This window comes from Aythya fuligula, chromosome 1, assembly GCF_009819795.1.
Source record: "Aythya fuligula isolate bAytFul2 chromosome 1, bAytFul2.pri, whole genome shotgun sequence".
Taxonomy (NCBI): Eukaryota; Metazoa; Chordata; class Aves; order Anseriformes; family Anatidae; genus Aythya; species Aythya fuligula.
Window position 1 is genome coordinate 38547761 of NC_045559.1, and position 20321 is coordinate 38568081.

The following is a 20321-nucleotide window of genomic DNA, read 5'->3' on the forward strand; positions in this document are numbered from 1 at the left end:
CAGGATTAATTTCCCAGAGGCTGGATTATGACTGAGCAAAAAGGTCAGTGAATCAATGAATAGTCATTACACCCTCATGGAATATTATATTAATACACTTTCCTGACTGACCAGTGACTGCTTCTATTATTTTTAATGAGTTCAATCTTGTTGGGTGGGATTCATTCACACCAATGTTACACATCTGCAATGCAAGTGACTCATCTAACCTCTTTGAACATCTACTTGAGAATGAGATGTCTCAAATCCTGGATTTGTTTATTTTTCTTCTTTGATTGTAATCAAAGAAGATTAAAGAGAAGTCAAACAGGTAGTTCAGACATGAATTTCTGCTCTGTATAGTTCTGCATAGGACCAGATGAATCCCATCCTGACAGATTCCTCTTTGTTTTATGCTTATATTTCGCTGTTTCCATTGAAAAAAAAAGTTGGAGAAAACTTCAGGAGAATACAGAACATTACAAGAAAAGCAGTTCTGTAACATCAAAGGCACTTGGCACATTTTAGAGGCAAACTCACTTTATCAACAAGTTGGTAATATCCTGAATGACTTCATCAATTCAATCCCATTTAAACAGTCATGGTATCATATAATCATTTTACTTCAGTTTTATTCCTCGGAGCATTAGGAAATAAAGACAATTGCCTCAGTAAGTTGCCTAAATAAACAGAGGCTGAGAGCTATTCACTTTAGCTCTAAGTGAAACTGTTGTGTCAAACTTCATGACTGAAGGCAATAAACTTTTTTGCTGTTGATTTTAATGGCACCATAGTTTCAACCAGAAAGAGTCTAACATACCTCTATTTTGATGCAAGAGGATATTTAATGGACTGTATCCAAAAAGGGCTGTAGACAATAAAAACTTAGATGTCTTAATACCTTACTTTTATACATGTTTTCCCCAAAGTAGCATATGGGACAAGATTGTTGTTCAAGCCAGTACACACTGGCTTGAATCAGTTGTACCAACTTTGTGGTGATACCTGTCACAAACCCATAGCAGTAGCACTCAGTTTACAGCAGAATGAAACTAGCTACTTCTGGGAACAAATGTGAGCTGTAATTTCCCCTTCATGTCCACCCATTAGGCATCCACAGCTCTGAGACCCCCTCTGTGGAAGGCATTATGGTCTTGTGTTCAAAGAGGAGAGCGTTCCTTCTCATAGGAAGGAGGGGGATAAGGAAGATTAATTATTTCTTTCTTTGTTTTGTCCATCTACTCCAAAATTTTTCAGTAGTAATAATCCAAGCTACCATCCCATGATCTGTATGATTCAGGCTCAGTTCCCAGGATTTCACATTACGGGTAAGACATACACAGAAAAAAAAATAGTCTGGGGAGAAGGAGGAAGCAGAAGCCAAAATTTTTCTTTCCAGAAGAGTATGGCTGGGTTATAGAGTCATGTTTTTTCTCTGATCCAACAAAGTTTGAAATCTTCTGGCACAGTTTCTGAGGTTCAGCAGCAAGTGCCAGAACTGCCTGGTAGATAGATGGCTTCCTGGGGGGGCATAAATGTCTGAAAACAGCACTCACATCTTAGCCTGAGTGATAGAGGGAAAGTTGGTTGTGATGGGACAGAAACATGCTGCAGGTGAGTTGTATTTGAACCCAGTCTGGACAGTATCAGGCAGGGGTAAAGGTCTACACTCAAAGAAATCATTTAAAATCTCATCTTTACATAGGATGTAAACCCATAGGTAGGCCCAGCTTCATGGTGCCAATGACTGGGCTGCGCTGGGGAGAGCTGGAGTCAGGCCCTGCTGCAGCCTTGCTGGGGCAGGGTCTGACAGCCCCAGGGGTGACATGGAGTCTTGGGCCCTGGGCTGGGGGTGCCTCAGAGCCCTGATGCTTACAAGCACCGGTGAATCTAAAGGCAGGCATGTTTTATATTTCTGTCATAACATGACCAGCCATGCCTTCTGATGCCATCCTGCTGCTTGCCTTGGCCACCCAGGGTAAATCCCATGGGCACGATTTCTGTGCTAGTCCTGTCTCACATGGCTTTGGATTTCATAAAATCATAGAATGGCTTGGGTTGGAAGAGACCTTAAATGTCACCTAATTCCAACCCTCCTGCCATAGGTAGGGATGCCACCCACTAGGTCAGGTTGTCCAAGGCCTCATCCAACCTGACCTTGAACACCTGATATTCATCCTTGATGCATATTTGCAGAATACATGCCACTGAATCCAACACCTATATACAATCTAAACATCATTCGGACCTATCAGTAACTATTTCAGCAGGCAGAATAAGTCTTCCTAAAGGGAACCCCCAAGCAGGGTTTTCTAGTTGGATGAAATCTAGTCCCCATGCCTTTCACAAGTAACAGAGACCTTACCATATATATCAAACCCAGTGTCAAACTCACCCGTGCCACTAATAATGAAAAAACCCTGCCCCACAAGTGAAACTGCCTGAGGCGTGTGATTCCCCAGAGCAGCCAGCCCACACAAGACCATACGCGACTGTTTGTGATGACTTTGCTTCGAGTGGCATGACAGCCATGTGGACACTCTGTGGGGGGAGCTCAAACCTCAGCATGGCTTAAATGTTACTTAAATGTTATCTTCAGACAAAATAAACTCATCAGAAACACAAACAAAGACGTTTATTGCAAATAAAATTCACATTCACATCATTAAATCCTACAAAGTATAAGGAGGTCTTTTTGCAAATTGTGAAGTATCTGTGTGCACAGGAGGTGCTGTTTTCATCAGAACAGCTGCCTGGGACATGCGTATATTTATCTGAAGGTGCCAAACCAAATATCCATCTATCTACAAAGGTTTTGATTTGGCCGTTGACATTGTTCTGACACTTCCACAGTTTCATTTTCTCTGGATCTGGCAGTAGAGGCCCATAGAAAACCCCAAACCAAGAATCTGGAAAACAAAAACATTTCTGGTATTACTTGGCAGTCCTGGAAATCCCAAGATACAACTGATACACAGTGGGAACATTTTGTTTGCAAATGTCTTGGACTTACAAGCAGGCTAAATCTGTTATGCAGAAGATCTTTTCCAATGTAATTCTTTAAAGAACATGACTTTAGTATATTGCCATTTTAATGAAATCGGCATGTACCACAGGTAAGATTGCAAATACGATGGAAAACTTTCATTTGTTTAAAAGATGAATTGCCTGTGTGGATCGGGAACACTGTAACTCTAGGATTTTAAAATGCAGTTCTTAGCTGCAATGAAGCAGCAAGTGAAGCAAAAGTTCAAGAAAGTCGGACAAAAATTCAATCTTTTATTTTCTAAGAAATTTAGAGGAACTTTCTGAATCTATTTCATATTCTAAGGGTTGTTTCTCTTTGATATCTCTCTTCTTTTTGACTACCACTTTATCATCTTTAAATATATCCATATATTCATATGTGTATATGTATACAGATGTACATTTACACACATGTACATATCCTGCCTTTTTGATGAGCAAATGATCATACAATAAAAGTTTTACATTCGTCAGTAATAGGATTGAGATAGAAACTCTGAGTCCACAAAAGAAGTTGTTTGAGATATAAAATTTGGTAGGATCACCTCCTGTGGCAGGAATTAGTGGGTGAAATTCCATGACCTGTGACAGACAGCTGACAAGATCAGAAGGTCAGTAAGCTTCCTTCTGGATTTAAAATTAACCAGTCTGTGAAGGTGTTATCCAAAAGTGTAAAGTATTCAAAGGACATTTATGAAGCCATGAATTCATTTATTTAAGGAAGAGATGTTGTGGAGTGTACAGAACATGTGGGTACAGGTAAGGCAAGGGGATGGCCTCACAGCTGGAAGAAGCTGACTTGGCTTCCCTGATGTACCATGCCCACATTTTCACCTGTGCCCAAGTGAAACTGGGCCCTTCTTTTCTCAGTATCATTTCCACTAACAAATTGAGCTGAAACCATTTACAGCCCACAAGTGGCATGATGGAGCAGGCAGAGGGGGACAGCTACAAAAGAATACTTTTCCTTTTCCCGGCCTTTTTATCTGCTGTTTTCCAGGAGAGAGAGAGAGTTAAGCATGTGGCTTTTGATTTGCAGTTACTTGAGATGTCACAATATGTTAATATCTTTGGAAAGGCTAAATCTTTAGCAAGTGTAAATTGCCAGCTGACAATTTGTACCAGCTGAGGCTGTTATCCTCATATTGTTTACTCACTTTGTTTTCAAATATTTTTATGATTAAGAGAGGCAACCGCCACAGAAAATGCCAGCTGGAGAAAAGGTAAGAATGATGGCCAATGAACTAAAGGCTACAATGAACACAACTACAATAACTAGAGCAAAGTGACTTACAACTTACTTTCTGGATAGATATGAAATTTTACACTTCATTATATTTGTAAAGGCCTTTCTTTATTTATTGATATATTTCATTGATTTTCCCCATGAACTCTACATATAGGCAAGAGACCTGACCTCCCATGTATAGCACCTTATGTAATGTGAAGCCTATGCCGAGTAAGAAGTGGCCTGTCATCTCACAGTGCTGCAGCTGCCTAACTGTTCCCTGCTTACAATTATTTTCCTGGAAGAGTACTTCTGAGCTGGGGCTCTAGCCCACTCTTATACCACGAGGAACAGTCCTCTGCCAAGGACGTTAAGAAGTTTTCGTTAGGAATAACAGGCTGAACTCTGCACAGCAATCTTCGTCATTCTGCTTTTCCCTCAAACATTCATCTGGGGGGGGCAGGGGAGGAGGAAAACCGCACAGGAATAGTAAAAAGAATGAAAATGACCAAAGAAAGCAACATGATGAAATCCCCTGCTTCTTTGTCATTTTCTCCTAATCAAAGCCTATCATTCATCAAGTAGCTGACTGGATCACCTCACTGTTTTTTCTCCTCTCTTTGGAGAAAATTTTGTGTGATAGTCTTCAGTGTATGATGAAACAATTAAAATGAAGAGCTCACATGCTCTGCTTTTTTCACACACCAGAGTATATGGAGGAGCACAGGTGTGCACTCAGGCACATTCAGACACCATCTTGATGGTTAAATTACTCCCTCTGAATAATGATTTTGAATCATAATTTCTCCACAATAAGAATATGCAATTTAGGGACTACAAAGTTTAATGATATGATTTTTTCCTCCAGCTAAGAAGAGAAGAACAGCTACTCTGCCTCTTATTTGTCTGGGTCTGGGAGTCTGCACACCCTTCCATCCACTGGGCTCACTGTCAAGTCCCAGCCTGGCCCCAAACCTGTTAAATCTTTGCAGAAAAAGTGCCATGTGATATGCTTATACAGGCAACAGGGTGGTCTGGTCCCACCTGAATTCCTCAGCTTGGCAGCTGTATGCCGTTGATAGGAAATAACAGTGAGATTTCAGCTAAGGTTAGAGGTGGTTCTCCCTTGTCTATTAATTGTGCAAGCCAGGTGTTTTAATTCCACTCCCAGTGTATTTTTAAGTAGAAGGCATGGCTTGTCAGCCACTAAATATTTTAATGGTGTATACTGGTACCTCAATAACTGCCAGTCCAAATGCGATCCCCATAATTATGAGCATATGGTCTTGAACATATTTGATGATCACTTCTCTACAAACCTGGAAAACAAGACATGGAAAACAAGAAATGAATAATTATAGGTAAGCAAGATTAACCTAAGTTTATTAGAAACACATCCTCTAAAATATTTTCTCTCTTGCTCTCCATGTAAAAGAAACGCTATTTGAATTTACACTGGTTTGTTGCTAACAGACACAAAGAACACATTTATATGTATCTTGGGCCCTGAGACAGATATCTAGCCTTTGCCTTCACAAAAATGAAGATGAATTTAACTTCATTTTCCCACTAATGTGATCATTGGGTTTGAGACCTCAAAGCCTATTATTAGAATCAGTCTCAACTAAAAATATTTAGATATAAAACCAAACTTAAGTATTAATTTTGACAAATGATTGGTGGTCTTGGCCTGGGACTGGGAGGAAGTGAGTGATCACATCTGAAGTTCTATGCAGAGCTACTCTCCTTTTTAATAAGTGCATACATCTGTTCTTATAACGCCTACATCTTCTCCAGGCATTGACAATATTCCTTTTTCAAACTGTAGGGAAAGCCAAGTACAGCTTAAATCCATCAAAACCACAATACTGTTCCAACACTACAACTTCATTCCCCCCAAATATAATGCATAGTTATATGCCTTCACCATATTTCCTCTCTCACAGTAAACACATGCGTCTTCTCCTTCCAGTTCTTCTAAAAACCTCTCATTTAAGCTGACTCAGAACTGCACTAAATTTCAAACCATTTTTCCTGGATCACAAGAGTCGAATGTCTTTACTAGCATCTAACACCACCATGAAATCTGTGCATTCATGTGAGCGATATCTTGCACCTGCAGTAATTTCACTGATGGTTTCTCATATGTCCTTTGAGGGTTTGCCTGCGGCCAAAAAGACATAAAAATGTGGCCAAAAAAGCCTCTGCATACATCTTATTTCCAGATTGGGTTCTGGCATTCTCTACTTAACCAGACTGTTCCCTTGCTTTAAAACTGTATTTGCTTCTGTGAGACTACGCAGGGAGGAAATTTGTGTTCAGAAAGGACCTGGCTAAGAAGCTGTGCATTTAGGAAAGTATACAATCAATTTGGGATATTTGCTAAAATCTGCTGTGTACTAGATGCAGATTGGAAACATCATACTACTAGTATTCTAAAAATGTAGGTGTTTTCTCTGAGTTTTCCACTACTTTTTCCATATTTTTCTTGGTATGTATGGAGTTAAATTTCAGTATAAGAAAACAGATAAATTGTGAAATAAACGAGATTTCTGCTGCCCATCCACCATTTTTTGAGTATGCTTTTTTGTAACCATTCACCAGGCACTTTTGCCTTACTACTATATTAATTACCACAAGCTTTTCAAAAGGCCTGAGTTGCAAATTACACTTTAAGTATGCTTCTGGGAAGCCTACCACATATGAGGTGCCTTACCAGTAGATTCTGTAAAATGAGCATGTTTTTCTTCTAGTAAATGACTATAAAAACTCAAGGATCTTGTATTTAATGAAATTGCTTTTCATTATCTCTTAGCCTCTGAGTCAACATGTCTACCACCAAAATGAGCTCTGGCGGGAGCTTCATCTTCCACAGGAGATCCAAAGAGTAGCTGGCGTGCTGCTCTGACCCAGAGGCATACTCTGACCCCAAAGCCGTAACAGCAGTTTTCACCTGTAGTTACCATGCAGACTGGGAGATAATGGAGTGTACAGATACAACAGAGACATCCCCAGGAGGAGAAAGCAGACACATATTTTATGTATGCACAGCAATTTCACCACAGCTGGTGTGGAGGCAAAGCTGGCTAATGAAGAGAAGGCAAAACTTTGTCTTTTTGGAAAGAGACAGAACTGCTGACTATGCCAGCAACTAAAGACAGCTCTATGTTAAAACCTGTGTTTGGAAAGAAGAGCAGGACATTGTATTTTTCTTACCGTTTTATAAACATATCTCCTGTTATAAGAGACGCAGAGGTTTGCTTCTTCGCCATTTGGGTCACATCCACAGATTTGACTGCCATCAATATCTGTATTAAAATTGTTTCCCCAATCTGCAGCCCCATTCAACAAACCACAGCACTTGTTCTGCAAGAAAAGAGGAAACAGGAAGATGAAGAAAAAAACAATGAATTGCCTTTAGGGGAGTGAATGAGGGCAAGCCAAGAGGAACAACAATTTCCTTTCATCCTATCCAATGTGGATTTTTTCCCAGATTGATACCTGTCTCAAATACCCTTTACATTTCAATACAAGTTATAAGACTGTGAGTGCACAAGGTAAAAAAAAATAAATATATAAATAAATAAATAAAAGAGACAATTTTCAACATTCAGCACTCAAAAACCATTAATATACTGTAAAGCTAGTGATTGTCAGTGCCAGAATACAGCATGGAGCAATGCTGGGTATTGTGTGTTTTCAAAATCAAGTCTTCTTTCTGTGACTTACACCTGCATGTGGTAAGTAACATCTACAGCAAATCATATATTGAAAAGCCAGGCTGAAAAAGTAAAATTCAGGCACAAAAAACTATGAAATCTAGAAAAACAGCCACCTTGAATGATGATTAGCCCTTTAAATTAGAAATGGACTGAGGAGGCCAGGGCTCCATTTGGGGTTTGTGAAGCCTAAGCCAGGTGCAGTTTCACTTCAGATTCCACTTTGTTCAAGCCACTAAAGCTCAGGGGTGCAGACTTGGGTTTACATCTTCCCCCTTTTAAAAAGCAGCTGGAAGTGTTCATGTTATTTTGTATAAAAGCAAAGGCTGTGGGACATAATAAAACAATCCTGGTCTATTTAAAAATTAATAGAGTAATTATGCTTTTTTTTGTTGTTGTTGCTGTTGTTGTTTTCATTTTGCTCACCTTTCAATCATCCCTCCAGGGAGCTGCTTATTATATCAGGAGAGTTAAGTTGACTCAGAAGCACAGGACAAAGCCGGAGGCAGAATGGAGAAGTAAAAGTGGAAGTAATATAAGCTACCTAAATATTGCTTCTCACTTCCTTTCCTTTCACACTGTCAGCCTTTAAAGATATAAGAATTCTTTAAGCCTACCCTAAAAACAGCAGCAGACACTCTGTGCCAATGTATAGGCACAGGTACTACTGGGAGTATGGCAGGGACACACACCAGAAATGGTGAAATTTGTTCTCTGTGTGATGTCCAGAATCAGGGTGGTACTAAGTGTCTACCTTCTGGCACTTTGCAGGTGGGAGAAATCAGAATAGATGTAAGTACAGGGAAAACAAAACTCTTTTTTAGTGCGCATCTTTCCCCACTCTTACACAGGAAAATACACATTTAATGATTTCATGCTAACATGATATTCTAAATGAAATAACTACTGAAGCTTTCCTTATCCAATCTTCTTGCCTAAAGGGTACTGGACAGTTCTCAGCTGGGACACACTGAAGGAGCACCTTCCCTTCAAAAGGGAAAGCTGCAACGAAGGAAAAGGAAGCCTTCTCATCAAAGCATTTATGTAACAGTCAATCTCAATTTTGGGGGACATTTGTAAAGGGAAGCCAGGCCTTTTCATCCCCACAGTGATGGGGCAGGCTCCTAGGCCCCAGGTGTCCAGCCAAATGCAAAGACCTGGAAGGGGACTAGGGCCCTCCTATGGAGCAGGAGCCATTCAGCTCTGAGATAATAATTCAGTGAGGACCTGTGAAGGGATGACCTCAGATGAGGAGAGAAAGGGATGGTGGGGATTATCAGAGTTTTCAGATTTTGATATCACCCTTTGTTTAGTAATATCTTCAATAAAAGTCTTGTAAAAAAAGTCTGGCATTGTGTCAACACCTAAGCATTCCCTATTTCATTTATTTAAAAAAAAGGCTAATTTCTGGAGGTGACAAGTAACTCCATCTTCTGTATCCTACTGAGAAGAAATAGAAACATGGTAGCTTGAGTGAGGAAGGAAGATTTTCTGGAGGTCATGAAATACTGATAGGCATTTCAGGCAGTAGAAGAGCTGGCCATCACCAATCCAAACTCAAGCAGAGGCCACTTTCTGTAAATGAAGATGATCTGGGCTTTGGAGACTGAGAAAGTTTTCACTGCTTTCAAGAAAAAGAGCGTTGTTTTATATTTTATTCCCAACTTGAGACAGAAACCTTTAAATCTTTAAATACTTCTTAAATAAGTTCATGTGGCTGAAGCTCTGAGGGGGTCCAAAAAGAGTCTGGAATAGGGGAATAAAACCAGCACTCCAACCTACCCAGGCAACAATACCTTGCTCCAAATAGATGAGGCAAATTGCACCTTTTAGGTAACCATGGCTAGAACAAAACATATACTTTATAAAATGCATAACTTGCACTAGCATAACCAAAGCTGTGGAAGACTGATAACCCAAGCATCAAACAACAGTCTCATGGCAATCGATTTATGACCAAGATGCAAACCTGACTTCTTGGGTCCTAAGAGCTACTTGAATCCATAAATCCTACCACACCCCACAGAGAATTACAAGTCTTTGAAGTATACTTCCTCAGACATATGCACAAATGTCTCTAGTCTGCTCAGTCTTCTAGAATGACAAAATAAGCACATATAAAAACCATGAAGAGCAAATACAAAGACATGCAGAGTTTTTAAAGGCCCAATACCAATTACAGGGCTTTTAAATCCTGTAGGCATGCTCTGCACACCCTGTGAGCTCTGCAGTATTACTTGCCAGTGTAATGAGCATATGGCCTCGAAGAAAGAACTGATAATCTCTTGCAGTCATATCACAGAATGAGGGAACCTTTGTTTTGGTTGTGTTGGTTCTTATAAGACATTTTTAATTTCTGCAAGCACACTGAAGAATTTGTAATCACTGATGCAAACTTATGGAGTTTAAGACTTACAGATCTAGACAGCTACCAATCTATTTATTCTAGAAAGAAACTTTCACAAAATCCTATTTAGGGCCATTGAGAATGTCTTCCTCTGTATAGAGAAAGGGACGTTTTCAGACAGTTAAATGTGGATCATCTTGCATGTTGTGTGCCTTTGCTCCATTTCTCTCAGGAAGAGAATCTTCTCTTTTGCACAAAGAAATCATTATGGAAAGCCCAAGCTGCATCAAGGGAGCAGAAACCCCTTTGCAGCATTTTAACTTGTGTTTAAGTCAGACCCTCTCCCATCCCCAGGGTGTGAAATTCAAATCTATGACAGAGTAGACATAAAATGAAGCATAGACAAATGCTAGAGATAGAACAGATAGCAACAACCCCCACCCTTTGTTACATCTTAATTACCTCTGTCTGAAACTTCTGGAAGGTCTCTTGAAATTGCTTTGCTTCTGCTGTAGTGCCTTGCAATAAATCAACATTGTCCTTTAAAGTCGTGTTAAGGGATGTTTCAATCTGCAAGTGCAAATATTTTATTAGTTTTCAGTGGAGAAACAAATCTTTGGGAAGACTTGAATGACAATACAGAATAATACTGTACCTGAGATCTGTATACTGCTCCTAAGATACCTCCTGTAACCTGAAGGATCAAGATCAGCAGCAGTCCAATAAAAAACTAGGAAGAAACAAAAGGTAGAGAAAATTATATCTTTTTTTACCAAGTTGCTATCATCTCTTTAAAGTGAATATTAATCTTTCACGTGCTTCATAGAATGAACTGAAGTTCCAGTCAGTTCCAGTTTTTCCTTCTTTGGGGATGAGAAAAGGGATGCTCAAGACAGAGTGTGTGCCTTAGTATCATCTAGTCACCAAAACAAGACACTTTGGAGAGGTGGCATGATGTGCAGTGTGTAGGTGAGAGATGTTGGGTAGGAGGACAAGGAGGACATTCTGGGAAGACTAGCAGAGGGAGCAACTGGGAATTTATGACATTAAAACATTTATGACATACATAGAGGGGGGTGACTGGTGGAGTGAATGTCAGTTTTAGTTGTGTGGGGGAAAAGTTAGTGACATGGTCAGGGCTCTCTTGGCCCTGTTTTCTCTTTGATGAGACCACCCATCATTTCTTTTGCACTTCAATTCAGGAAGGGCTCAAGTGTGGGGTAGGCAATGACAATACATGCTCATAAGTAAACATTCGATGAAATAAAAACAGTATTGTCATCTGGTACTACCAGTGACTTTATACATCAATTGTATCTGTAGTCTGTTAAAGGCAGACAAATGTTCTTTTTTTTCCTACCAAGAGCAGCATGCACCGACTTTCCTTGATGGCACCACAGCACCCCAGAAACCCAAGGACCATAATGATGGAGCCCACAGCTATCAGCAGATCAACCCCTGCAAACAGGCTGCTGTCTACGCCCAACTCCTGAAAAGAGAGGAAAAAAAAAAATTTTCAGCTGCAAGAAACTCCCCTGAAAAATATATGTATCTCCCCAAACAAGAAAATATTTAATAACTGATAAATATACTGATGTGCAACCATAGAGAAATTCTATTCCTTGAATCAATAAACCACTAACATCCTTCCTAAACCTTTTGTTGGACGGCCTGGTGGAACCTGTCTCTTCACAATCTCTGTTTCTGCACAGGATGAAAGTCAACTTAACATAGTAAATAAAAATCTCATCTTTAAAATAGCTTTCAGTTCATTTTCAGTTGACAAATATTTGCTTTTTGTTGGAAGTAGCAAAATTATTTCAAAATCTCTCTTACATTAACCAAATGTTAAAGAAACAAAAACTCTGTCTGTCATTAGAAATCCAAGAACGTACTCTGTGGCTGTTCCTAAGAGAACATGTTTCTGAGTGATACTGGATATAGTGGAGAAAGATATATTTTCCAAAGCAGCTTTCTTTTTCTTTGTTTTTGGGTATGATTTCTAATAATGCCATCACAGATGAGGACTGTATTTTGATGTGTTGGACATTCAACTAAACAGTTCATATACCTCATTATTATTAAATATCAAATTATTCAGTTCCCAAAGAAGGACTAAGGCCAAGGGCCAAAACAGAGAGAAATGTTCAAAGAATATTTTCCAATGTGGCTTGTGCCAAGATTAGCAAAAACGTCTGGAAGTTGTCATATTTATCTTCTGATGGAAATTACAAAGGTATATAGACAAGTATAATTTTAAGAATGTGTTGTTCTTTCCCCTTCGAAGTAGGACTGAAACTCCTGTTATTTATTCTTAGAAAGCTTTGTTCATCTATAGACAAATCTTTCTGGTCTCTTCAATTACTAATCAGGCAAAACATATATTGGATTTGAATGGGATCTTTGCATAGAGGCAAAAATAGTAAGAAAATACTTTCTATTTTGGTCTTAATTCTTAATTCACAGTTTTTGTGGAGTAACAAGAGTCACTTCAGGAAGCCAGCTTGGGACACACTTAAGTGTGCTTTTCTGAATAGGAAAGCTTTCCAAAAATAAGAATAACAATGGTTATGGTTTTCCAAGCTCCATTGCACTATCTGAGCCATGATACTAGAGATGGTCATCTAGCAAGCGTGGCAACTTTAGCTTCTGTAAAATGTTGACTGAGGAGTGAAACACATCATTCTTCTTCTTCCACAGCAGGACATTGCAAAACTCTCCATAATGACCTAATTTACTCCACATCACAACGTCACTGTGATCTGAGTTCTCTTACATCCATCCACTGCCAAATATGAGACATCTGGGACTGGCTAAAGACAGCAACATCATCAGCCAAATAGAAGAAATATATAAAGCCATCTTCTTATTTCCAACATCCTTTTAGTTCCGGATATACTGAATTAAAAAGTATTTTTCTTTACTGATGGATTCTGGTAGAGAAGCAGAGGAGCGATCAGAAGTTTTGCAGCTTAATCTGACCTAAAGGCTCAATGTGAGAGTTGGAAAAGAAATCCTTCAAAGTAACACTTGATCGTTTTTTCACTTCTACAGCCAGAAATCCATTTTGAAAACTAAAGTATACAAATAAAATTTTCAAATTCATTTACATTTATGTGGTTCAAATTCAGCCAAAGAAATGCACTGCCTAAACCTCAGAGTCAGATTGTTCTTCCTGTTAGCATAACAAAGCATCAACATGCAAAGATTGCACAGCACCTTCCAGAGGAATGGTAGAATCAACTTCACTTCTTTATGTGAATGGAAAACATGCTGTAATTAAGATATCAGTGCCACTGGGAGCACAGATGGCAAAATGCTGGCAAGGCCCATAAGGCCAAAGAACCTTTGCACCAACAGGACAATCCGCTGGTGCATTTATGCAAGATCAAGGGCTCATCAAGATTGTATTTTCTGTAACTTTGCAGAAAAGGAAAGTCATAAAATCTGAAGAAATTTAATAACCCAGATAAAATCCAGGAGGGAACTCAGGGATTTTTCTTCTCCCCTCCATGAAGGCTATTTACATTACATTTAAATCCTGAGTAAAGATCTGTTGTTCTTTAAAAATAATTCCATGAGTGAAAAAGGGTTAGACATTATTAGGAAGCCATTGAAAATAGAAGAGAAAAAATCTTGCACCCTTTCAAAGTTACAATTACTGAGAAAATAAGTAATAATAAATAATATTATTGAAGACAGTAAGAAAAGTAAAAAATATTTCCTAAAAATACATAGAAGTAACTCTATAAATATATATGACTATACTATTCTAATGGGGAAGGACTGAGAAGACTAAGAGGCTCATGGCTCCTCATTATTCTTTCTAGCACTGAAATCAATAAGAAAACCATCATTAGTTTTCATTAGAGGAAAAAGAGACCCACATTTTAAAGAGAAATCACTGTGCATCTGCAAGAGCTTAGATTAGTAACACTGGAAGACACTTGTCATTACACATCTGTGCATACATTGATCACTTTATCTGACTACCCACACCATCTTCTTTAATCTTAAACATCATAAAACACATTCATTTTTACCCACACAAAACACCCCAGTGAAAGCAGAACACATTTGCAGAAATTAAGTTGGGAAAGTAAAATCTATATAGTAGCTTCTGCATTTTACATGGAACTGATATTATTGTATGCATTTACCTTCTGAGCATCTTTGCTAACACGTATCCATACAGAGATGCCCAAAATAACTGAACCACACACCTGTGGGAAAAAAAAAAAAAAAAAAAAAAAAGAATATTTAGAAAGATCAACAATTTCAGATTAAAGTTGAGCATCCAAACAGCACCAGATGCTGGCCAAAATTCTGAAATAATTTCTTTGGCAAAATGAAAGCAACATGAATTGCTAGAGCACAGAATATTGATTCATATCCAGGAAACTTCATAAGGATAATTAAACCTTCAGTTATGCACCAAAGCCCTGATGTTTCTATCCCAGAGGAATCATCATTTCCTTGATGATTTATACATGTGGTTGTAAGGACACAGAAATTCTGTCAGATGAGAGACAACTATAGATTGCTATAGTATGTATATAACATGACTATAAAGAACAATGTTTCCTGTATAATGGAAATGAAAGATTTGATAAGGGATGTCAGTACAACTGTTATTTCTAGAGTTTTTCGGGACATATATCTTTAGAAATATTCTCTATGGTAAAACTATTAGGAAAAGTTCTAAATAAAGTTTTCCTGCTTTCTTTGTTGCAACAATATTTGTCTATCTCGAGCTATTAGAATATTCTTCTTGTAAAGAGCACATTGTGGTAGTTATTATTTCCATTATATTTTTAAAGAAGACAACTTTAGTCCATCTTGTGCACATGAAAGATAAACATCTAAGTCTATCTCCTCTGACCTGTCAGGGACACATATTCTCAGATGAGTTAAATGACCCATTGATATTACCAACTTAAAAAGAAGCCCAGAATGATTTGCTTTGAGATGTTGAAGTCAGGGTGGATGAATCCCAGATCCAGACATATTCCTTAATCACCAGTTGTTCTCCAGTTTCATTGATCTTTGAGGTACGGTTCCACTATGCTCCAGCCACTGTGTTCCTTACCTTGTTTGTGATGATTGTGATTGTGAAATTCTCACACATAATTTCTCTTTTTTACCAGGTATGGGAGACAGGTAGTTTTAGAGGCTAAAAATATGTAATTATGTGAGCCACTTGAGAGGACTGGTAGGAAAGAGAAATCACTGAGGACCAAAGTCTAGTAAGATTCAGAATTATCTTCCCGTATGTCTTTAATGGTCAGGTCAGAAATGGCTCTAAAATGTGGTTATGATCTTCCCATGAAAACTGGGACCTTTTAAAATTAAAAGAGCTATTTTTACATGTTTAAGATTTTTTTTCCCTCAAAAATACTTTCCTACAAAAAGGTTTCATATAATATTCATCATCAAAGACCGTAACGACTTTAGCAGATTATTTAATATGGAACACAGCCAGCCCTCAGACATGAGTACCACACATTTTTCTGTTCTAAGTAAAGCTCCTATAAGTACGCTTTACACATGAAAAAGAAAGTTGTACAATCGATGACAGCTATATCATGTTATCAAATTTAACTAGAACTCCCCACTGAAATCATCTGAATCCCACTGAATCTGCCTAGAAACTGATGGTATCATATGACTCTGTATTTGGGTCTTGTTCAGCAGCACTGTGCGAACCATGTGGCTACACACCAGACAACGTGGGCTTGCTAATGTGAAAAGTTCCACTGAAGCAGCTATTGCTGCAAATCTAAAGAGAATTTGGCCCACTGCCTTATTCGTTATAGAGAACCTCCCCCAAAAATATAGCACAGTAGTAGAAGTAAATCTGAATGTACAGAAACTTACCAATCAGATGGGGATGCTACAATATCTATTTCCTCCATTCAAAAAACCAAAGAATATTATTTTAAAATGAAGTTTCCAGTATGGTGTATATATTTTAAATATAGAAAATAAAATTGTTTTAGACTCATAAAAACACTTAATTTCAGTGAAATTTTAATGTTTTGTTTCTGTTTATTTTCATCATATACAAAGTGAACAAGAAAACACAAATAAAATAATTGAAATTACAAATCAAAAGTTCCATTCCCTGAGTCAAAATAGAACACTGCATGCTTGTTGCAGTACTCCATCCTAATTATTAGTTTTCCTTAAAATAAAATTTAGCTTTCTTTCACCAGACTGGAAGATGCAAAGCTCTGTGGGTGCTCCAGAGCCCAATGCCAGGGCTGTGAATTCCTGGGGGCACACAACACATGGGGCCAAGGAGAGAGAAGCATAAGAGACTTTGCAGATCTGGCTTAGCCTATTCCAGGATTTAGACATTCAAGGATATGCTGTAAGAGCTGCTAAGAAAAGGGCATAAGAAGACTAAAAAGCCTGTTCCTGAGGCCCTCAGAAGGGGGCAATCCAGAGAGATTGCAAAGGGGTTAAAAAAAAGGACACCAGATAAACACGCTGCCGTTGCTGTTATCTAGTTGAGATGAAAGTCACCTTTATTCCCCACTATCAGTTTAACTTTCTACCTGCCCAACTGTGCTGTGCACCAGGGAGTGGAAGCAGCAGCTGTGAAGACATCACTGCTCCCTGTCCTTTACCACAGCAATTTAATGATTTCCAGGGATTAGAGACGGGAGTGTTATTCAAAGAATTCAGATTCATTGTGCTCCACCTGTGCGTATTGCTGCTTGCACCACACCTCTTCCCTATCTCCATAGTACTAAGCCCCTTTCTTTAAAATAAGTCAGTATAACTGCATTTGTGTCCTCCTCTGTCTCAGCCAGGCTGTCATACGCACAGCAAATGCTCTCAGCATTTTCTTCCCCAGAACAGGGTGCAGATTTTCCTGACTTTGGCATAAACAAGGTCTTGGGAAGTTTGTTCCATGCTGCTTTTTTTCCTGAACTTTCAGGACTCCTCCAGGATCACATCCTGGATCTTCTTTCCAGAAACCCATGCAGTTCCTGGAGGCTTAGGCTGCCATATATTTTCAATCTGCCTTGGTAGAGGTGGAGGAAGAAAAGTGGGGGCCAGTCCTGACTGCTACTGGTCTCTTAGGAGTTTCTTGGTGAGGTCCACAAGAGATCAAAGAATTTTGCTGATTCTTCTCATTTTGGCTAGCAACAAAATTTATACGGCAACTGTTTGTGATCCTATTTGAATTCTATCACCTTTTCACTCAGAATATGTCCCTTGAGGCAACAAACATACTGGGGTCAGTAGTTTTGCATCCAGTTTCAGCAAACCTCTGGTGAACTTGGCAAAATTATGGTAGGAAAGCTGACACTGAGGCTGAACCATTGCAGAAATTATCTTTAACTCAAAACTTTTCAGAGCTTCCAGGACCTGAAACTCTTGCAAACTAGCCGAGATATGACAAAGACAAATAGGGTTCAAGTTACTCTCAGAAAGCTGCCTGCTGTCCTGTGCTGGGCATAGGGCAGGAACCACCTTCCTATGTGTGCTGAAGAAAGCTGATCATTTCAGTACAGCTCTTGACAACACTGCCAGCCCATACCATTTTCCAAAAATGTATGGTCAACCATCAGAAACTAATTATGACACTGAGCATAAAGCTAGGAACCACAAAGAAGTATATGAAAATGATTTATCAATTAGAAGGCTAAAAATACAAGTGCATTTTCCTATCTTCTGTTGCAATTACACTTTCAGGATTATGCAGTTTGGATGCAAACAGGATACAAAAAAAAATACAAAAGAACAATTCCCATTAAGATAATGTAGAGTCTGTTATCTTTTGACTGAGATGAGTGATTTCCTTTGACATAAGGGGCACATTGCAGGCAGGAAGATGGAGACCCATCTGTTCTACTTTTCAATGTGGAGGGAAGACTTTTTTGTAAGAAAAATACAAAGGAAGGGCAAAAATTAAACATTCTCCTCTCCCTGATTTAGAACCATACTCTGGTTCTATTTATGCTCTATTTTATTTACAATTTCTTCAACTACAGCATTTGGATAATGTTGAACACATTTCACGCGTCACTAATAACAATTTAAACACCGACTTACCCAAAATAAGAAGTTGAAGATGAACATGGAGTACTTCATGCAGCTGCTTACACCCGCCATTTTCAAGAAGCTGAGACAAAAATGAAAATTGCAGAAGAACCTTTCTTAAGGGTTTGACCTCAATAGAGTGACTGTTCCTGTTTCTTCAGGAAATGTCTCAGACTGCATCAAATACACTGCGCTCTGCTACTAAAAGCAAAAATTGTGACCCAAGCATCTACAGTTATTTAAACAGTTTAGCACAGGTAAATATTAACCAGAGCACTGGGGAAGTAATACCAGGTATTATCACTGAGTCTCCAGACTCTCCTTGTGTCGTTGTGAGGTGTGCTTTTTAATGGTGCTGTTAGTCTCGTCCTACACCCTGTGAGTAAATAGATGGTGCAAAAAGAGCAATAGTTTCAAGGGGGAGGGAAGTTTTACAGATGTGCTTCCTTTATGACATGGAAATGAATGCATTTTTTAATGCTTTTAAGGTACAGGATTTACTCTTTCATTGTCCACAGATCGTTACCAAAATTCACTCGGTGATGTTTGCAGTCCCACTGCAGACATTCGGACTGAAAAAAAGGAATAAGTTTGTTTTATCCCCACAGAAGAAGGGTAAGGAACCTGCAGCCATTTTCTCCCTCTTGCTGTCTACTTTACCTCTTCCTCACTAAACCAGCACTCCAGGAACCTGAGCACCGTGGTGCACAAAACACGCTGCCATGCAAGTTTCCTAAAGTGCTTTGAGCCCCAGCACAGCAACCGCAGCTCTGGCGTGAGATTCGGGATGCCTCCTGGCAGCGGGAGCTCCATTTGTCCCAGAAGGCAAGGCAATAAACCTTATTCATTAGTTTTGCTTTATGTCTTGTTTGTTTTCTTTTTTGCTCCTCAAACTAGAAATCATGAGGGGAATATAAAGGTATAATTGCTCTGTCTTTTCTATCAGCCTGTTTTCTGGAGAAGCCTGATAGACTAGTTCTTGGAGGGATGAGGGTCAGACACAGGTTCCCCTGGGTTCATCATAAAAAAGGAGCTTTATTTTGCAGGTGAGCACAAAGGATTTAAACAGGAGAGATTAAGGACTTGCTGGACGGATGTGATTTATTAAACCCCTTGGCTCAAGCCCAGTTTTTAGCCTTTTACTGTTGGTTCTCATTCTTCAATGCTGCAATCTGTATTTGAAAAAAGTATAAAGGAAAACGTTAGCATATAACACACCTGTAGATGGTGACAAAAAGATGTCACTTAGATCCTGGGTTTTACAGGATCCACAGGGGGAAAAAAAAAAAAAAAATCTACACTAAGAGCTGTTTCCTTTGGTTGCTCTCTAACCCGACTTTTAGTGAAGGTGTGATGTTGGAATCCCTCCAGTTGCTTTCTCTAATTCTATTAAAACAGATGCAACCTTTCCCGCTTTTAAGAGCTGACTTTATACCTGCCTTCAACTTTTGGGCTCCTTTTTGAGTAATCTTTTTTTCTAACCCTAGGAGATCAGCTGTCTGACTAGTTTATTTCGCAATATCCACATCCACTCTGAATTTGAGAATGTTCCTAAAAATAATTGCTCTCATGAAATACAGATTTTGTAAGGATTGGGAGAAACAACTGTGTGGTATGGTTTAGATCTAAAGCACTCAACAAATAAGTAAGTTGAGAAACGTGGGTGTCTTTATGGAGAGATGCCATAGCCACAAATGAATCACGAGTTTAAAGGACCATATAAAATTGTATGCAAAGGGCCTTGAAAGGTAATAAGAGAATCACAGATGACACAGGACTTGAACAGATAAGTTTGCAGCCAGACCATGCAGTTGTAGTAAACCAAGGTTTTTGTAGGCAGAAGTCAGGAACAACATTTTGTACCCAAAACTACACAGCTCTAAGTCATCATGCACGGTAGGTGCTCATTAAAGAAGTCTTGAGTTGCAGCATGAAATACTTGACCCAATCATTCAGTGAGAGATTT

The 20321-nt window shown here is 38.9% G+C and overlaps 1 protein-coding gene across 1 annotated transcript; it reads right to left on the reverse strand.

Annotated features, from left to right (window-relative positions):
- Nucleotides 1-2671: 2671 nt before the first annotated feature.
- On the reverse strand, nt 2672-18427 carry TSPAN8 (tetraspanin 8). The gene is made up of 8 exons (XM_032205023.1): nt 18368-18427; nt 14461-14523; nt 11661-11789; nt 10956-11030; nt 10763-10870; nt 7451-7600; nt 5470-5553; nt 2672-2888 (listed from the first exon to the last, which is right to left on the reverse strand). The coding sequence occupies exons 1-8, from the start codon at nt 18425-18427 to the stop codon at nt 2835-2837; spliced, it is 723 nt and encodes a 240-aa protein (XP_032060914.1). The 3' UTR covers nt 2672-2834.
- Nucleotides 18428-20321: the final 1894 nt, after the last annotated feature.

Bases quoted from the DNA above. Each gene is read 5' to 3' on its own strand.
- TSPAN8 (XM_032205023.1), bottom strand. From the start codon at position 18,427: ATGGCGGGTGTAAGCAGCTGCATGAAGTACTCCATGTTCATCTTCAAC. The intron at 14,524-18,367 runs GTAAGTCGGTGT...TTTTTCCCACAG, and splicing joins TCTTCAACTTCTTATTTTGG to GTGTGTGGTTCAGTTATTTT. The intron at 10,871-10,955 runs GTACAGTATTAT...TTGCACTTGCAG, and splicing joins GAGCAGTATACAGATCTCAG to ATTGAAACATCCCTTAACAC.